Genomic DNA, 16,533 nt, shown 5'->3' on the forward strand with positions numbered 1-16,533 from the left:
GGGGGACAGCAGCAGAACTGAGGGGGAGTGGGGGACAGCAGCAGATCTGAGGGGGATTGGGGGAGACAGCAGCAGAACTGAGGGGGGTGGGGGACAGCAGCAGAACTGAGGGGGGTGGGGAACAGCAGCAGAACTGAGGGGGGTGGGGGACAGCAGCAGAACTGAGGGGGGTGGGGGACAGCAGCAGAACTGAGGGGGGTGGGGGACAGCAGCAGAACTGAGAGGGAGTGCTGTGTGGGGGGGGGGCAGCAGCAGAACTGAGAGGGATTGTGCATTGCTCACTGTAACTAGGTAGTGGAAGTTACACTAACCTGAAGTTTGTCTGGTGGGCGGACCTCGTGGGCGGGAGGGAGCCGGAGGGAGAACTCGGACGAGGCGGCTCAGTCAGGACGGAGAGAAGTTGAACTGTGGAGTGGAGACAGTTGGCAGCTCGGAGTCGGCCAGGGTTGCACTGCTGGCTGGAAATGTGCTTCTGCTTCACCGGCTGCAGTGCTGGAGTAGTCGGCTCAGCGGCTCCGGGTCCGGGACTGGCAGGCACCACTGACTGGGGCTGGGCACAGGGCAGGGCAGGCTAGTAAGTGTGGCAGGCTGGCGGCTCAGCAGCTGCTCTCTCTCTCGGACTGAGGCGCGCTGCTCAGCCGTAGCGTGTAGACTAGAGTGCGGGTGCCCACTGCACTGACTATCACATGAGAGACGGTGCCAGCTGACGTCACTGGTTGCTAGACGTGGGGCGGGCGGCCCTAGCCTAGCAACCAGTTAAGCTGCATGGTGTGTGTTACTGTGTTAAACAGTGTACTAATGTATATAATGATTATAAAGGTGGCGGACTCGTCTCGGAGACAGAGTCGGACTGGTGCCAGCCAGCGGTGTGGTTTTTTTTTTCATTCCGGGACACTGTATTGTCCCGGAATGAAGGTACCCAGGACATGGGACAAAAATCTGAAATAAGGGACAATCCCGGGCAATCCGGGACACGTGGCCACCCTACGCGCCTGCTATCCGGACCCCGCAAGATCATGTACAGTAACTTGGTTTAACGTAGGGGAGCCAACCTGCCGCAGTAAAACTGCGGCGGCTGGTCCGAAAGCGGTTAAAGATTATTTCAGCTTTAAATTCAAGTGTGTTGGTAAGGCCTGCCATTTATAAAACTCATAATAGGGACTAGACATTTAGGGATCATTCACTGATCCATTTTCCTGTGCAGGTGTCTATGCTGTAAAAACTTTGGGTGCAGTGTCTTGCGTTTTTTTAGAAAAGCAAGGCACGGTTTACGTATTTTTCTTTAAAGTGATACTAAAGTCTTTTTTTTTTTTGTTGTTAAAAATAACAAACATTTTATAATTACCTCCAATGTGCAGTGGTTTTTCACAGATCAGCACAGATCCTCCTCTTCTCGGGTCCCTATCTGGCCCTCCTGGCCCCTCCCTCCTGTTGAGTGCCCCAACAGCACAGGGCTTGCTATGGGGGCACCCGAGCCGAGCTGCTGCTCCCTGTGTTCATTCAGACACGGAGCTGCAGCCCAGACCACCCCCATCTCCCCTCTCTCCTTGTTGGTTCACTGACTTTGATTGACAGCAGCGGGAACCTATGGCAGTTCGCTGATGTCTCAGCCAATGATGCATAGAATGCATTCAAATAAAAACCTTCTCCCTTTAGAACCACTTTAAAGCTGAACTCCCTCAATCAACATTGACTATTTTTTTTAATCATATGCTGCTACTGTAGCATTAGTATTGTTTTCTTGTTTTAACTTTTTTTTTTTTTTTTTACATTTCTTTTGCTTTCTGGTTTCTAAGCTAGGCCAAAATGTTGCTATACATCTTAAATTGGGAGGAGGGGCTTTCTTATCTAAGCACACCCTCCTGCCTACATGCCTAAACTAAGGGCAGATGGATTCCAGATAGTAAATGCTACAATCATCATCTGCCCTTACTCAAGATGGCGGCGGCTTAATAACAAAATAAAGCCTGAAGACTTGGATGGATGAGTGAGTTTGTCCACTTTTATTGAAATGTAACAAAGTGTAATTTCATTCATTGCTATGCACCGCAACTTAGCTGCTGTGCATAGAAACGCACAGACAGACAGAAAGTTCTGATGCAGTGCTGATCTCTGTACAGCTCTGCACTGCACCGCCTGCCTGCATTGTAATGCAAACAGGCCACATAGAAAAAACGTGTTTTCAATGTGCCCTTGCAGAGACCTGCAATTTTCAAATGCAGAAAAAGTCAAGTGTCTGCACAAGTTTGAACAGGCACTTAGCAGAGCAATTGCCATAGCATGAATAAAGCAATTGTCCTGAACTCATTTACTGATTTGCAGTGTGTATACAGAAAGTATAGTGTGGCATATAAGGATGATGGAACCAGGCAAAGTTTGGTTGGAAGAGGGATTGGCAAACCCAGCAGGAAGTCCACAAACCCGAGTATAGTGCTGCATCCTAATCAATCTATGGTAGGTGAATCTTTTTCTGGCAAGGATAATTTGTAAGTTTTTTATAGGGCATGGTAGCTGAGCACTGCCACGGGCATGTACCAATGCAAAACTAATTAAAAAGATATATTGTTCAGAGGGGAGAGAGACTTTTAAGACAACTTAAATGGCAACATTGAAAATACACAAATCTCTGATGTGATGAAAGGGAATAGACTATACATGTATTAGGAAATTACACATAAATGGGGAAATAAGCCACTAGATAAATGGAGGTACACACAATTACAGCACTTTACACAATCACTATCACAACCATTGCGGGGAAAAGGACACATGAGGTCAAAATTACTCTGCCCCCCTTTAAGTTTAAATCAAAGTATATCTAAAATATATAAAATTCTGATTAAGGAAGCAGAAGCAGAACCAGAACACCCACCCTATTTGTGGAAATCGGAAGAGGAAATAGGCCCCCCTTAAGATGAGGAACACAGTAAAAAAATCTTAAAAATAGCTTGTTTTCACTCAAGTGATGTTAGGACAGTGGAAATATGCTATAAACTATTGGCAAGATGGTACATGACCCCTCAGAGAGCACATAGGCTCAGGGCAGATGGCCCTCCAACTTGCTGGAGAGGCTGTGGCACCCCGGGGACCTTTGCGCATCTGTGGTGGGAATGCATAAAGATACAACCTTATTGGGAGGGAATTATAGAAGCTATTTATTAAATAACGGGAGAACGGATTCAGAAGGACCCCTGGAAATATTTATTCCATACAAGGAAAAACGTCTCCCAATACAAGAACACCTTAATCCCATATCTCCTAAATGCAGCTAAAAGCTTGATTCCAAGTTTATGGAGAACCCAAGAAGCCCATAATGAAGGAGTGGGTAGCATAGGTGGAATGGAATTACTCTCTCCCTTGAGAAAATTAAAATTTAGTTAAACACACACTGTGGAAAAGCCCATTTCAGCCCCGGAAGGATTTGCCCCCTTAATGACCAGGTCATTTTTTGCGATACAGCAATGCATCACTTTAAATGACAATTGCGCGGTCGTGCGACGATGTACCCAAACAAAATTGATGTCCTTTTTTCCCCACAGATAGAGCTTTCTTTTGATGGTATTTGATCACCTCTGAGATTTTTATTTTTTGCACTATAAACCAAAAAAAGCAACAATTTTGAAAAAAAAAAACAATCTTTTTTACTTTTTGCTATAATTAATATCCCCCCATTTAAAAAAAAAAAAAGGAATTTCTTCATCAGTTTAGGCCAATATGTATTCTTCTACATATTTTTGGTAAAAAAATTGCAATAAGCGTATATTGATTGGTTTGCGCAAAAGTTATAGTGTCTACAAAATAGGGAATAGATTTATGGCATTTTTTCTTCTAGTAATGGCGGAGATCTGCGATTTTTAGGGGACTGTAACATTGCGGTGTACAGATCAGGCACTTTTGACCCATTTTTGGGACTATTGACATTTATACTTCGCTGCTTCAAAAATGCACTGATTACTGTGTAAATGTTGCTGGCAGGGAAGGGGTTAACACTAGGGGGCAATCAAGGGGTTAAATGTGTTCCCTCATGTGTGTTTCTAACTGTGGGGGGATGGGACTGACTGGAAGAGGAGAGAGATCGCTGTTCCTAATCACTAGGAAGAGCAGATCTGTCTCTCCTCCCCTATCAGAACAGGGATCTATCTATTTACATTGACAGATCTTCATTCTGGCTCTTTTTCCCGCGATCACGGGTGGCTGGCGGACATTGCGGCAGCTGGCCATGCGCATCTGGTCCCACCCGTGCAGCGGGCTCACGTATGATTCTTAAAGGAGCCGACATACAGGTACGGCTCCTTTAAGTCGTATAATGATGGCGTCTGGTCGGCAAGTGGTTAAAAAAAAAATAAATAAATAGAAAAGAGTCCCACAATGTAAATCCATTGTCAATCATGCCATCCAGTGATGTAAATCAAGTGTTAATCAGGATAAACCCCCCATGGTGAACCACTGGGGAAACATCATTAACCCACCGTTCACATCAGCGCGATTTGACCTGCCATTTGACAGGTCAAATCACATGTAAAGTTGGAGCCTATGGCCGCCAATCGGAGTGTCCAAATTGGTGCGACACCTACTTTTGGTGACTTCGGGGGGCGATTTCAATAGACATCTGTGCATGAACCCACACACGTCTTTGAAGTCGCCCCTGAATTCGGACTGAATTTGTGTCAGTATTGCTAGCAGTAGTGCTAAAGCCACTAAATGACATCCCTTCCCAACTGGTGATGTCTGCAAATGTAAAATATTTTAACCAGCTCATCAATTTCAATGGAATCCATCAAAATAGACAGCCTCTCGGCAGGAATAAATGAAAATGAAAATAACCTGGCTTGAAGATTCTGCAGTGGGAGTTACATGGCTTCCAATGGGATATCAGAAATAATTACTGAGACAAGAACAGGTAGGTATAAGACTTGGGAGTTGGGGGGTTTGTTGGGGTAGGAGATCATTTAAAGGCTAACTATAAAATAATTGTTCAAAAAGTACAAAAAAAATCTAGCATGAAGGAAAAATATGCAAATTACGTGAGAAGCCTCAGGTGGCAACTACTGACACAAGAGACCTGAGCTGGTTCAGTAGTTTCCAGTGTTGACTAAAAATAAATTTACAAATATCTGCCAGGCATGATCTAGCTCAACACCGGTGAGTGGACAATGGCATGTAGGCATTTTAGGGCTGTACAATGTAGTTGCTGTAAATCTGCCTGATATAATTTTCATTACAAGTTCTAATTTTTTTAATTAAAGGCAACTATCTTAAGTAAAAAAGCAATGTCAATATATAATAAGAGTGGTAACCAATGGCGTGCACTGAAAGCATTAAAAAATGAATGATTCTTGGCTGTTATGTCATAGTACAGTTTTCACATTGCTCTATGCCCCAGTCAAAATTAAACTTGTATTACTACTATGAGCAGCACAGTGGCTTAGTGGGTAGCACTCCTGATTTGCAGCACTGGGGTCCTTGATTTGAATCCCAACCAAGACAATTTTTTCCACACATGAGGATTGCATGTCTTCTTTATGCTTGCGTGAGTTCAGCTGAACTCGCACGATTTCAAACCCGCATTTCATTGCGAGTTTGGGGGGCAGTTTGAAAGACATCTGTGCAGGTTTATACACAGATGTCTATTGTATCCCTGTGGGTTTATGCATAGATGTCTATTAAAATTGCCCCCGAAGTTGCCAAAAGTAGTGCAGGAACTACTTTTGGAAATGGGTGCGGCGCCACAAAGTCGGTGTCGCACCGATTTGGACAGTGCCGTTGCCGGCAATAGGCTGCAATTTGGCATGTCAAATCGCCCCGATGTGGGGCTGCAAGACATGCTGGTAGGTTGATTGGCTCCTTTCTAAATTGGCCCCAGTATGTGTATGCATGCATATGAGATAGGGACCCTAGACTGTAAGCTCCCAGAGGGAAGGAAACAAGAAAAGGAGGGAAGGGACCAGAGGGATGGGGCCGATGTGAATGTTCAATATGCAAAGCACTACATAAAATATCAGAGCTATATAAATACCTGTAATAAAAATGAATGGATTAATTATTTAAATTACTGTAGTGGTGAAGAAGCACAATTTATGGGTACTGTGACTAGAACTCATGCTTAATGAATGTACTATAGAGAGAAAGATTAGGATAGTGATGCAAAGTGATACTTTATCACAGCATTGATGCACTATAATATAAATGTACAACCATCAGTCACTCATGGCAATTTGAAATGACCCAGGGTACATACCATGCTGCACTCTTTCACTGGATATGAAATCTCAATCCTTTTCCTTGGGGACAGGTCAGGGGATACTGTCAGCTGTCCCCTGTCAAGTCGGCTACAAGCTTTTGAGATTTCTTAACTAAACTGACAGGCCAAAGAGGATGAATCACACGTTCACATAACACACAAGCAAGCGTTTGAAGCAAAATTTAATTTGTTAAAAAATAAACTAATGTCAAAATATATCATATTCATATTTGTTAAACCTATACATTTGACAAATGTAAAAAAAGAAGGGCCCTAAGTACTGTAAGCTTGGTAAGCTGCATGCTTTGGGATAGCTTCAAATTAATTAAGTGTATGTAAAAATGAGTTTGCCTGCGTCAGCCTCCACACTCAGCTCTTTATACTGCCATTCTAATACTGACACCAAGTCTACTTTCAGAGGTTGCACCTTGCACATATATTTAAAAAATGTTTCAGTCTAAAACTAATTATAATGAAGTGGTAGTGTCAGCTTTATTTTCCTAGCCATAAAGGCTTTGGCCAATCTGAGCCTGGAATTCTTGATGAAAGAGCAAAATGAACTATCTCCACACTGGGTGACCCTTAGAGGTGATTATTAATTTGCAGCAGCAGCTGCTAAAATGGTATTAGTCTGTTGTATTTTACGAGCACAGATGAGTGATGGTGGTTTAAGTCCAAATGCCACTTCTTACCTGGACTGTCTGAGTCCTCCAATCCATTCTTCTCTTGAATTGACTCTGGCTCTTGGAAGATGACAGTCTTTTCACTTTTTGGCAAAATCTCAGGTGCTGCAAATATAGAGAGACATTTATTAGGACCGTATCGTAACCTTAGTTTAATAATTTTTGCTACCACTAGGAGATTATTCCATGATAGAAAAATGTTCAGCATTATGAAATTTGGACTGTTATAGAACATTTCGAGTATTTTGAACATTTTGTAAATTTTTAATATGTTACAATGCATGAAAATATGCATATATATTACTTAGGTAGATGTTTTTGGCTTTGTCACATACTGTATATACTAAACAATTCATGAATGTTCCTTTACATTTAAATAGATATTATATAAGAGTTAAAAGAGATTTAAAACATAACTGGCATTTAGTTTGCTAAAGGATTGCCCTTTTTCATTAAATTCAGTTTTAATTTTTTTTATTCATCCTTTTGTGCATCTCAATGCTGCTGTGTGCAGCTTCAAGTGCAATCAGTGCTTTGGATTGAATTTCTGATAATGATGGCACTGGATGCAGACAGTCTGCATTCGCGACTGAGCATCGTAGGTAATCGCTGCATGTTCGATTACATGTGAACAGTTTTAAAGGGGTGTCAGCCTTCCATTGCTTTGAATGGGGCTTCCCGTCTTTAGCTGTTTGCAGGAAACCCTGCTGAGTCTCCTGCGGGTAATTTCAGCTCTATATGCAAGTATGAATTGGGACTTAGGCAAACCCCTCTATTAAAAATGTCAGGGGAGGTAGTAGTGGGTGACATGTTTGCCTTTTCTTTCAAATAGTAGCCAAGCTATACAGGCAGAGCACGTGAAGAAGGTAGTTGAGTGATTGACATAGCTTTCCTCGTCTTCTTCCACCCTGACATAGAGCAGCCAGTTGTCTGCAATGACTGCAAATGCACCCTTTTCTTCCTCCTTTTCCTCTGTAAATCCCACCACAGCCCCGCAAATTGGCTTGGTGTAGTAGGTGGAATTATTTCAACACACCATCAGTCACAATGCATGGAGATGCACATGAATTCCCCCATCAGATGTCGAGGATGAGTTAAGGCCCGTACACACGATCAGACTTTTTGACAACAAACATGCAAATTAGCTGTTTTAGGCAAAATCCGACCGTGTGTACGCTCCATCAGACAAACTTTTTCAGTTTCAGCGGTAAAGAGCTGAAAAACCATGTGATTTGGTGAAAGTTGGATGAAAAAGTCCTGCCGTGTGTATGCTTAATTAGTTTACAGCCAACGCCCTTTGTACAAAAATCCACGGGAAAGTGTGTACAAAGTCCTATCGTGTGTATGGGCCTTTGGAGTGCAATAGGAACAAAGGAGGGGATTTCAGGTAGGGAGCATCAAAAGGCAGTGATGTTCCTGCATCTGCAGCTTACTGTCAAGTGGACTCAGTGATGAGGGTGGAGACGAAGAGGTGGCAGACTGTACGTGGGTGCTAAAGATTGGATAGGAAAGTGAGGGAGAAGCAGAATAGCAGTGAGGGGGGAATTTGTATAAGTGCAGGGGTGGCTTACAGAGGACTGGAGGAGCAGCCAACCTGATCCATCTGGCTGGAATGCCCCCCTCCCCCCCCCCAAGTTCAGGCCACTGCTATTTAAGCTCTGCAGTCTGGACATTTTTCATTCCTTTGCTGCTGACAGAACCATTGAATTTTGCAGCCTCTGCCTGTAGGGTATAGGTTGTGGTTATACGACATATAGGTTATATGTTGTAAAACTACCAGTCATGTGGGTATCTCATGCATAAGGAGATACAAAATTCTGCATCACAAGCCTTTTGGGAAGAGCATCTCAATTATACTGGTTGGCAGAAAAAGGCCCACACTTCACCTCCTCATTTAAAAAGATTATCCATTTGCATTGCCTGTAACATCCGCAGCCTTAAGCAATAGGAAGGCAAGTTACAAGGGGTTTCAGAGGTTTACCTTATGCTGTCAGTGGCAGGGTGCAGGTGACCATGGACACATGGTCCAGAAAGCATGAGTAGAAATTTTGCATCTCCTTCACATCACAATGCATCAATTTGCTGGGAAGAAGGCACACTGCTGGAGCTTGTGGTGGTACCCCATGTCTTGCTCATTGGTGGAGGTGACAGTACAGTCAAGCCACAACTGCCCATCTGATATATATCATACAGGACATCCCTGGGCTATTGCATTGTCACATGCCCGGATTGTTTCACTGCCCACAAGATGAGCCTTGTTTTCTCCATTATTTGAGAACATATGTCTTTTAAGCGTGATTTGCCCTATAGTAAATCTAAATGTTCTCTATTATTCCTGAGTGTATTATTATCATTTGTCAATAGGGTGATCGAACGAAATATGTCAGGTATTATCTGGAGGGAAAACTTCAAGTATTATTTGTTACTTATGTTGCCTCTATGGCTAACTGGGAAGCCTCACTTGTCTTCCTTATTTGACTAACTGTAGTTTTAAGTTGTAACCACAAGATGGCGATATATAATCCAATGTGCGATTGAGATTTTAATTGGCCAGGATGCCCTATTTAAGGATAGTGATGATACATGCACAATGTCCAGGTGAAGTGCTTTTTTTAAAGCAAGAAACGCGTCGACATAGCGATGCCATATATGCTAGCAGCCCCCCCTGTGTTTCTGAGCGGCTTCATATTGTTGATTGCAAGATGATTTTCTGCATGGAAACACCAAAGGCAAAAGCGCTGGTATGGACTTACTAGAGTGTGCCCTCTGCTGGTTGAACTGGATGCAATCAGATTCACTGCTCTCCATGCGGATAAGTGATCACTCTGCCGGATATACGGAACTCATCCCTACCGCAGCCTGTCTCTGTCTGTTGGACATGTCTACAATTGACGTGTGAAAGGCGCTTTCTGGCCAAGCAGCTACAGTAGAGAGAAGGGTAAGAACCCCAAGTGGACTGGTATGTTCCCTTTACATAAGCCTCCATGTCTATTTACATGCTATAGACTTACGGCTGACATGTGTACTAACTGACATGAGACGGCTCCAGGGTTCTCATAATCAGCATTAGATCCCTGCAGGTTCCTGCACCAATTGAATCAAACTCTGTTTGCCCAGGTGTGTTCTGCTTCATGATTGAATAAATTGGAAATCTTTTTGTCTGATTATGCACGGATGAACTGGTTCTTTCTATATCTATGCCGTCAGGATCATCATTTCCATTTTTACATTGTCTTCACAATATAAGAACAGCTGCATCGGGTAATAGTCATGTGCATTCGTTTTTGGTCCGAATGCATTTTGGTCCGAATTTCTGGTGTTATCGTTTTAACAAAGGATAACGAACGTGCAGAATTCGAAAACCGAAAGATTCGACATAAACAGATGCTTTATTTTCGTTTTAGTTGCGACAACAGTGTGATATAGATAGGAGATTCGACATGACGCTGACAATAACGATCTGTGTCCATCGAACCTGTGGTCAAATGTGCCTAACCTCAGCTCTATTAGTCCAAGATTATTCTACATAGAGAGAAAAGATTCAACATAGAGAGAAACGATTCAACATTATAGAGACAATAGCAAAAAAGGTTGAATGTGCCTAACCTAACTCTATTAGTCCAAGATTATTCGACATAGAGAGAAAAGATTCGACATGAAGATTCGACGAAGCAGTCGCCGCGAGTGGACATTTATGGTCAAATGCTCCGCCCATAGGCTTTAGAAGAATTCTAATGTTGGTTGACTAGTAATAATAATTAATAAATATAATTATTATTAGTGTCATACAACATTAGAATTCTACTATAGATGGTAGGTGGAACATCGACCGGAAATGTACGATTGCGGCGTCGTACAGTTTAGCTGCTCCGTGAATCTTCTTGGAACATTCGACAGACACCATAAGCCTTCAATGACAGATTTGACCTTAATTAATTCGGATTTTCAGACTAATGCATTTTTTAACAAAACAAAATAAATAAAAATGAATTTCGGGAGTAACTAAATAAATGTATTTTTCGGGCGAAAATTAAATTCTGAAACAAAATATTTCAGTGTGCACATGTCTATCGGGTAACAGCTTTCTGTGTGCCCCTATTGAAACTCTCTTTTATTCAGATTTCTTCAAGCCCTAGTCAGGAAATATTTATTTATTTATTTATTTATTATTACTTTATAAGCGACCTGGGACAATCATAAGCTGTTTGCCATGTACCCGGAATATTACTCTCCAATACCACGCTCGCGGTTCTTATTACCTCAAGGAAGTTTCAAGCTCGGGAGGGGTGGGGGAGCTTTCATTGTCAGCATCTATTTTTAATGATACAACGTTGTTTTTTTCTTTTTCTACAGTTTGTAATTTTTTATTATTGTTAGGTATCATGGAGGAACGGGTCTCACCTGTGTGGCCATGTGCCGCATATGTGTGGTTCTTTTAAATTTTTGTGCATTTTTCAATAAAGTTAATCATATAATTGATCATATTACATTATTGATTCTCCCTTTTGATTGCATTCCTGGGACCGCTGTGGTCTCATCCTCTTCCTCTTTTTTCAGACAGTACAGTCACCTCTACCACCTACTTCTCAATGGTCTCTTCCTCTGGCTTCTCAGACCACCAGTCACTTCAAGTACCCCAGAGTCTATGCATTGGCCTGAATAAAGTTGACTCCTTGCCATCTTGTGGAAGGCAGGGTCAAGTGTGATGGTTGGAGCAACCTACTGTCCATCTTTCGGCAAGTTAAGTTCACACACATACCTTGCCAGGCATATCCTGACCCACTTATATTGTGGCCTAAACAAGCTGCTTATATACTGTTTATTCACTATACAAAATGTGCGGCTATTGTCTCTGGAATAATACATTCTATCTTTTTGGGGGGTTAAAACTAAGGATGAGCCGAACACCCCCCGGTTCGGTTCGCACCAGAAATTGCAAACAGGCAAAAAATTTGAACGAACACTGTTAAAGTCTATGGGACACAAACATGAAAAATCAAAAGTGCTCATTTTAAAGGCTTATATGCAAGTTATTGTCATAAAAAGTATATGGGGACCCGGGTCCTGCCCCAGGGGACATGTATTAATGCAAAAAAAAGTTTTAAAAACAGCCATTTTTTCGAGAGTAGTGATTATAATAATGCTTAAAGTGAAACAATAAAAATGAAATATTCCTTTAAATATCATGCCTGAGGGGGGATGTCTATAGTATGCCTGTAAAGTGGCACAGTTTTCTCGTGTTTAGAACAGTAAGACAGTAAAATTACATTTCTAAAGGAAAAAAAGTAATTTAAAACTGATCGTGGCTGTATTGGATTGTCGGGTCTCGGCAATATAGATAAAACTAATTGAAAAAAACGTCATGGGTTCCCCCCCAGTCCATTACCAGCCCCTTCAGGTCTGGTATGGATATTAAGGGGAACCCTGCGCCAAATTTTTTTAAAAAATGGCGTAGAGGTCCACCCAAAATCCATTCCAGACCTTTCAGGTCTGGAATGGATTTTAAGAGGAACCCTGTGACAAAATGAAAAAAAAATGGCCTAGGGGTGCCCCCAAAATCCATAGCAGACCCTTATCCGAGCACGCAACCTGACAGGCCACAGGAAAAGAGGGAGGGATGAGAGAGTGCCCCCCTCCTGAACAGTACCAGGCCACATGCCCATAACATGGGGAGGGTGCTTTGGAGTAGCTCCCCAAAGCATCCTGTCCCTATGTTGATGGGGACAAGGGCCTCATCCCCACAACCCTCGCCCGATGGTTGTGGGGGGTCTGCGGGCAGGAGGCTTATCGGAATCTGGAAGCCCCCTTTTACAAGGGGACCCCTAGATCCCAGCCTCTTCCCCAATGTGAATTAGTAACGGGTACATTGTACCCCTACCATTTCACAAAAAAAAGTGTAAAAAATAGTAAAAAAGACAGGAGACACTTTGGGACAAGTCCTTTATTAAAAAATAAAAATGTCCCGCGATGTAGATCCATATCACGCCCCCTGACTGACCGAAAAAAGGAAAAAAAAAAGCTACAACAGCTACACCTCCATGGGAGGCTCCAGCCAAGTGAGGCTTCTTCTCGGTGACAGCTGTTATATAGCTGAGGGCGGGGCCACCCGGTGATGTAAACAGGTGACCCTGCCCCCCTTCTGACGCCACGTGACAGGGTCTGGTCAGGGCTGTGTTTTGGCCTAGGTCGACAATGCCTAGGCCTAGGGTGGCACTTTGCGGGGGCAGCAAAAAAAAACGCCCCCGCATGAGAAAAAGCCCCTCACCCACCTTCCTGATTCCCGGCTCCCATGGCCACCTCCCGCACACATGCAGCCCATGGTGGCTGGCTTGCTGTAGTGGTACCGCTGTGTATGGGTGTGCTTGGCAGAGGATGTGGGGAGTGGGACTCACGCCCCCATAAGCGGCTGGTGACTAGCAGAGGTGGAGCCTTATGCTCTGCCTACCTTCCTCCGCACTGCTTTGCTTCAGTGAATCTTCTCCTTGGCACCGGGGCAGGGTCTGGCTGTGACGTCAGGAGGAGGAGAGAGACAGAGAGAGGTGCATGAGGGAAACCCCCAGGACAGCAGGTAAAATTATTGAATAAATTATATCCGTGTTATGGGCACAGTGGCAGCATTTGATGGGCACAGTGGAGGTATTTGATGGCACAGTGCGGTATTTGATTGCCACAGTAGCAGCATTTGATGGGTACAGTGGTGGCATTTGATGGGTACAGTGGCGGTATTTGAAGGGCACAGTGGTAGCGTTTGATGGGCACAGTGGCAGCGTTTGATGGGCACAGTGGCTGCATTTGAGGGCACAATGGCTGCGTTTGATGGGGCACAGTGGCTGCGTTTGATGGGGCACAGTGGCTGCGTTTGATGGGGCACAGTGGCTGCATTTGATGGGGCACAGTGGCTACAATTGATGGGCACAGTGGCTACAATTGATGGGCACAGTGGCTGTAATTGATGGGCACAGTGGCTGCAATTGATGGGCACAGTGGCTGCGTTTGATGGGAATAGTGGCTGCGTTTGATGGGGCACAGTTAGGCTGCAATTGATGTCTTTTTTTCTGAATTTTTTAGTTTGTGGCTCTCAGGTTTTGCCACTATCATTCATGGTAAGGGAAACCAGCCGGTTCCCTACTGCACATGTATGAAGCACATTGCACTTTCTGAATGGCCCATTGGAGGAAGGAGGAGGGGGGCCAAACTTCAGAGGGGGCAGCGCAGTCTCCCGGAAGTGGGGAAGGGCATCTGTCAAAAACAGGTACCCGTTCCCCCCTCCCCCTAAAAGGTGCCAAATGAGCCTAAAGAGGAAGGGGTGTTGTTTACAGATGATAGGATGGGTCTTAAACAGGAAGGGGTGTGACCTCAGCGGGAAGGGGTGGGTCCTATTTAAATAAGGGGTGCATGAGTTTAGTCAGGCCTAGGGCAGCACAAAACCTAAATACGCCACTGGGTCTGGTATGGATTTTGGGGGGACCCCTATGCCATTTTTTTTAAATTTGGGCAGGGTTACTCTTAATATCCATACCAGACCTGGGGGGGCTGGTATGGTTTTTGGGGGGACCCCCAGGTAATTTTTAGAAAAAATGTTGGCACGGGGTTCCCCTTAATATTCATACCAGACCCAAAGGGCCTGGTAATGGACTAGGGGGGAACCCATGCCGGTTTTTTTTAATGAGTTTTATCTATATTGCCGAGACCCGACAATTCATTACAGCCACCATCAGTTTTGAATGACTTTTTTTCCTTTAGAAATGTCATTTTGCTGTGGTACTGTTCAAAACACGGGAAAACAGCGCCACTTTACAGGCATACTATAGACACCCCCCCAAGCAGGATATTTAAAGGAATATTTCATTTTTATTGTTTCACTGTAAGCATTATTAAAATCACTGATCCCAAAAAAACGGCCATTTTAAAAACTTTTTTTTGCATTCATACATGTTCCCTGGGGCAGGACCCGGGTCCCCAAACCCTTTTTATGACAATAACTTGCATACAAGCCTTTAAAATGAGCACTTTTGGTTTTTCATGTTAGTGTCCCATAGACTTTAATGGGGTTCCGCTGCTTTCGAATTTGCCGCACATACTGCACAATGTTCGTTGTTCGCCGAACGTCCAAACAACCAAAGTTCGCCCATCCCTAGTTAAAACCTGTCTTGTCTCTCTATTTTACATTGTGGCCTAATCAAGCTGCTTACTGTATATACCGTCCAGCCACTGTACAATATGCGTGGCTATAGTCTTAGATAATACACTAGATTTGGTGCAAGACAAAACATGTCTCATCTATTTAGCTGCTTATTATCATGTTGTATTATACTGATGCTGGGCAATTTTTACCAAACACATATCTGAAGTCTATATTTGGAATACAAATTTGGCATTAGTCAGGGATACAGGGAAGGAAGGGTGTTTGGGAAATGCAGGGTTATGGTTTTGAAGTGGTTCTGCAAAAGAAGAAACTTAATAACTATATTATGAAACTGTTTTGCCATTGGTCAATTGGTAGAAAGTTAAGGGCTCTAGCTTTAATTTTTACACTTTTCTATAGCTTTTAGAACTGTTGTGACTGCTACTTATGCTATTTAATTTAGAGCTATTAGACAGCCAAATCTATCTAAAAAAAAAACAACATTTTTTTCAAGTTGTAATGGGGTGCTGCTGCTACATTTAGGCCAAGAAATAATGTAAAAGCTAACAAATTAATTATTTATTTAAAATATTTGATGCCAGAACATGGTGGCACTCTCCATGAGAATTGTACTCTTCTGTAACACCATATGCAGCATAAAGGTATCTCCAGTGGCTGGTGTTTTTTTTTTGGGGGGGGGGTGATGGGTGATTGTTTGCCGCCCCCCCCCCCCCCGTTTGCCGGTCAGTCCGGGCTCCCAGTACTAATAGGTTGTGTGTTTCCCCTGATTCCCTCCAATCTGCACACCCGGACGGACAGCACACACTGGGAACTGCTGCTGGAGGAATGAGGGAGACAATTCCAGCCGATCTATGACACCAGCACAGGGACACTGCACACCGCACAGGGTGATGACCCCTGCTGTTTGCGGCCGGTCCAGCGTGCAGTGGCTCAGAGTCCTCTCCTCCATGGCGGATTCCAGCTCCTCCCCTCCTCCTCATAGGCACCCAATAGGATCGCCTATCCTTTCAGCCAATCGGGTGACAGGTATCAGACCCACATCCCGATTGGCCGGGAGGAGGAACAATGTTGCAACAGCGAATATTCATTTGCTGTTGCAACACACCTGGGGGGTTTCGGAAGCAATGCTTGCGCTCCGAGCCCACCCTATTTTGAGACCTATTAGAGCCTCTGGCTCTAATCAGGTGCTTCAAAAAACACACCCCGCCCACCCTCGCCATAAGAATTCATGCGCCTAGCGCCCTGAAAGAGGCATATAATTTAGGGAGATTGGTGTTTTTTTCCATGAAGTTTGCCTTGAAGCTCCATTAAAAGCTAGACCCTCTCCCCACAATACAGTATTTTACTTTTTTTGCATTGGTATATGTTCCTCATGGCGGTGCCCAGTTCACCATGGCCTTTTTTGACAATCCCTTGCCTGTAAAAAATTTTCCACGATTGATATTCAAGATTTGTTTCATAGA

General features: G+C 43.7%; 1 protein-coding gene across 5 annotated transcripts in view; it reads right to left on the reverse strand.

The window, feature by feature from the left end:
• Window positions 1-16,533, reverse strand: part of WDR72 (WD repeat domain 72) — a 501,920-nt gene that overhangs the window by 27,269 nt on the left and 458,118 nt on the right. For all 5 annotated transcript variants that reach the window (XM_073618748.1, XM_073618747.1, XM_073618749.1 and 2 more), the window contains one exon: window positions 6,934-7,029. In XM_073618748.1, coding sequence (XP_073474849.1) covers window positions 6,934-7,029 — 96 coding nt within the window. The remainder of the gene's footprint in view (window positions 1-6,933; window positions 7,030-16,533) is intronic.

The sequence above is a fragment of the Aquarana catesbeiana genome, linkage group LG03 (genome assembly GCF_042186555.1).
Source record: "Aquarana catesbeiana isolate 2022-GZ linkage group LG03, ASM4218655v1, whole genome shotgun sequence".
Classification (NCBI taxonomy): Eukaryota; Metazoa; Chordata; class Amphibia; order Anura; family Ranidae; genus Aquarana; species Aquarana catesbeiana.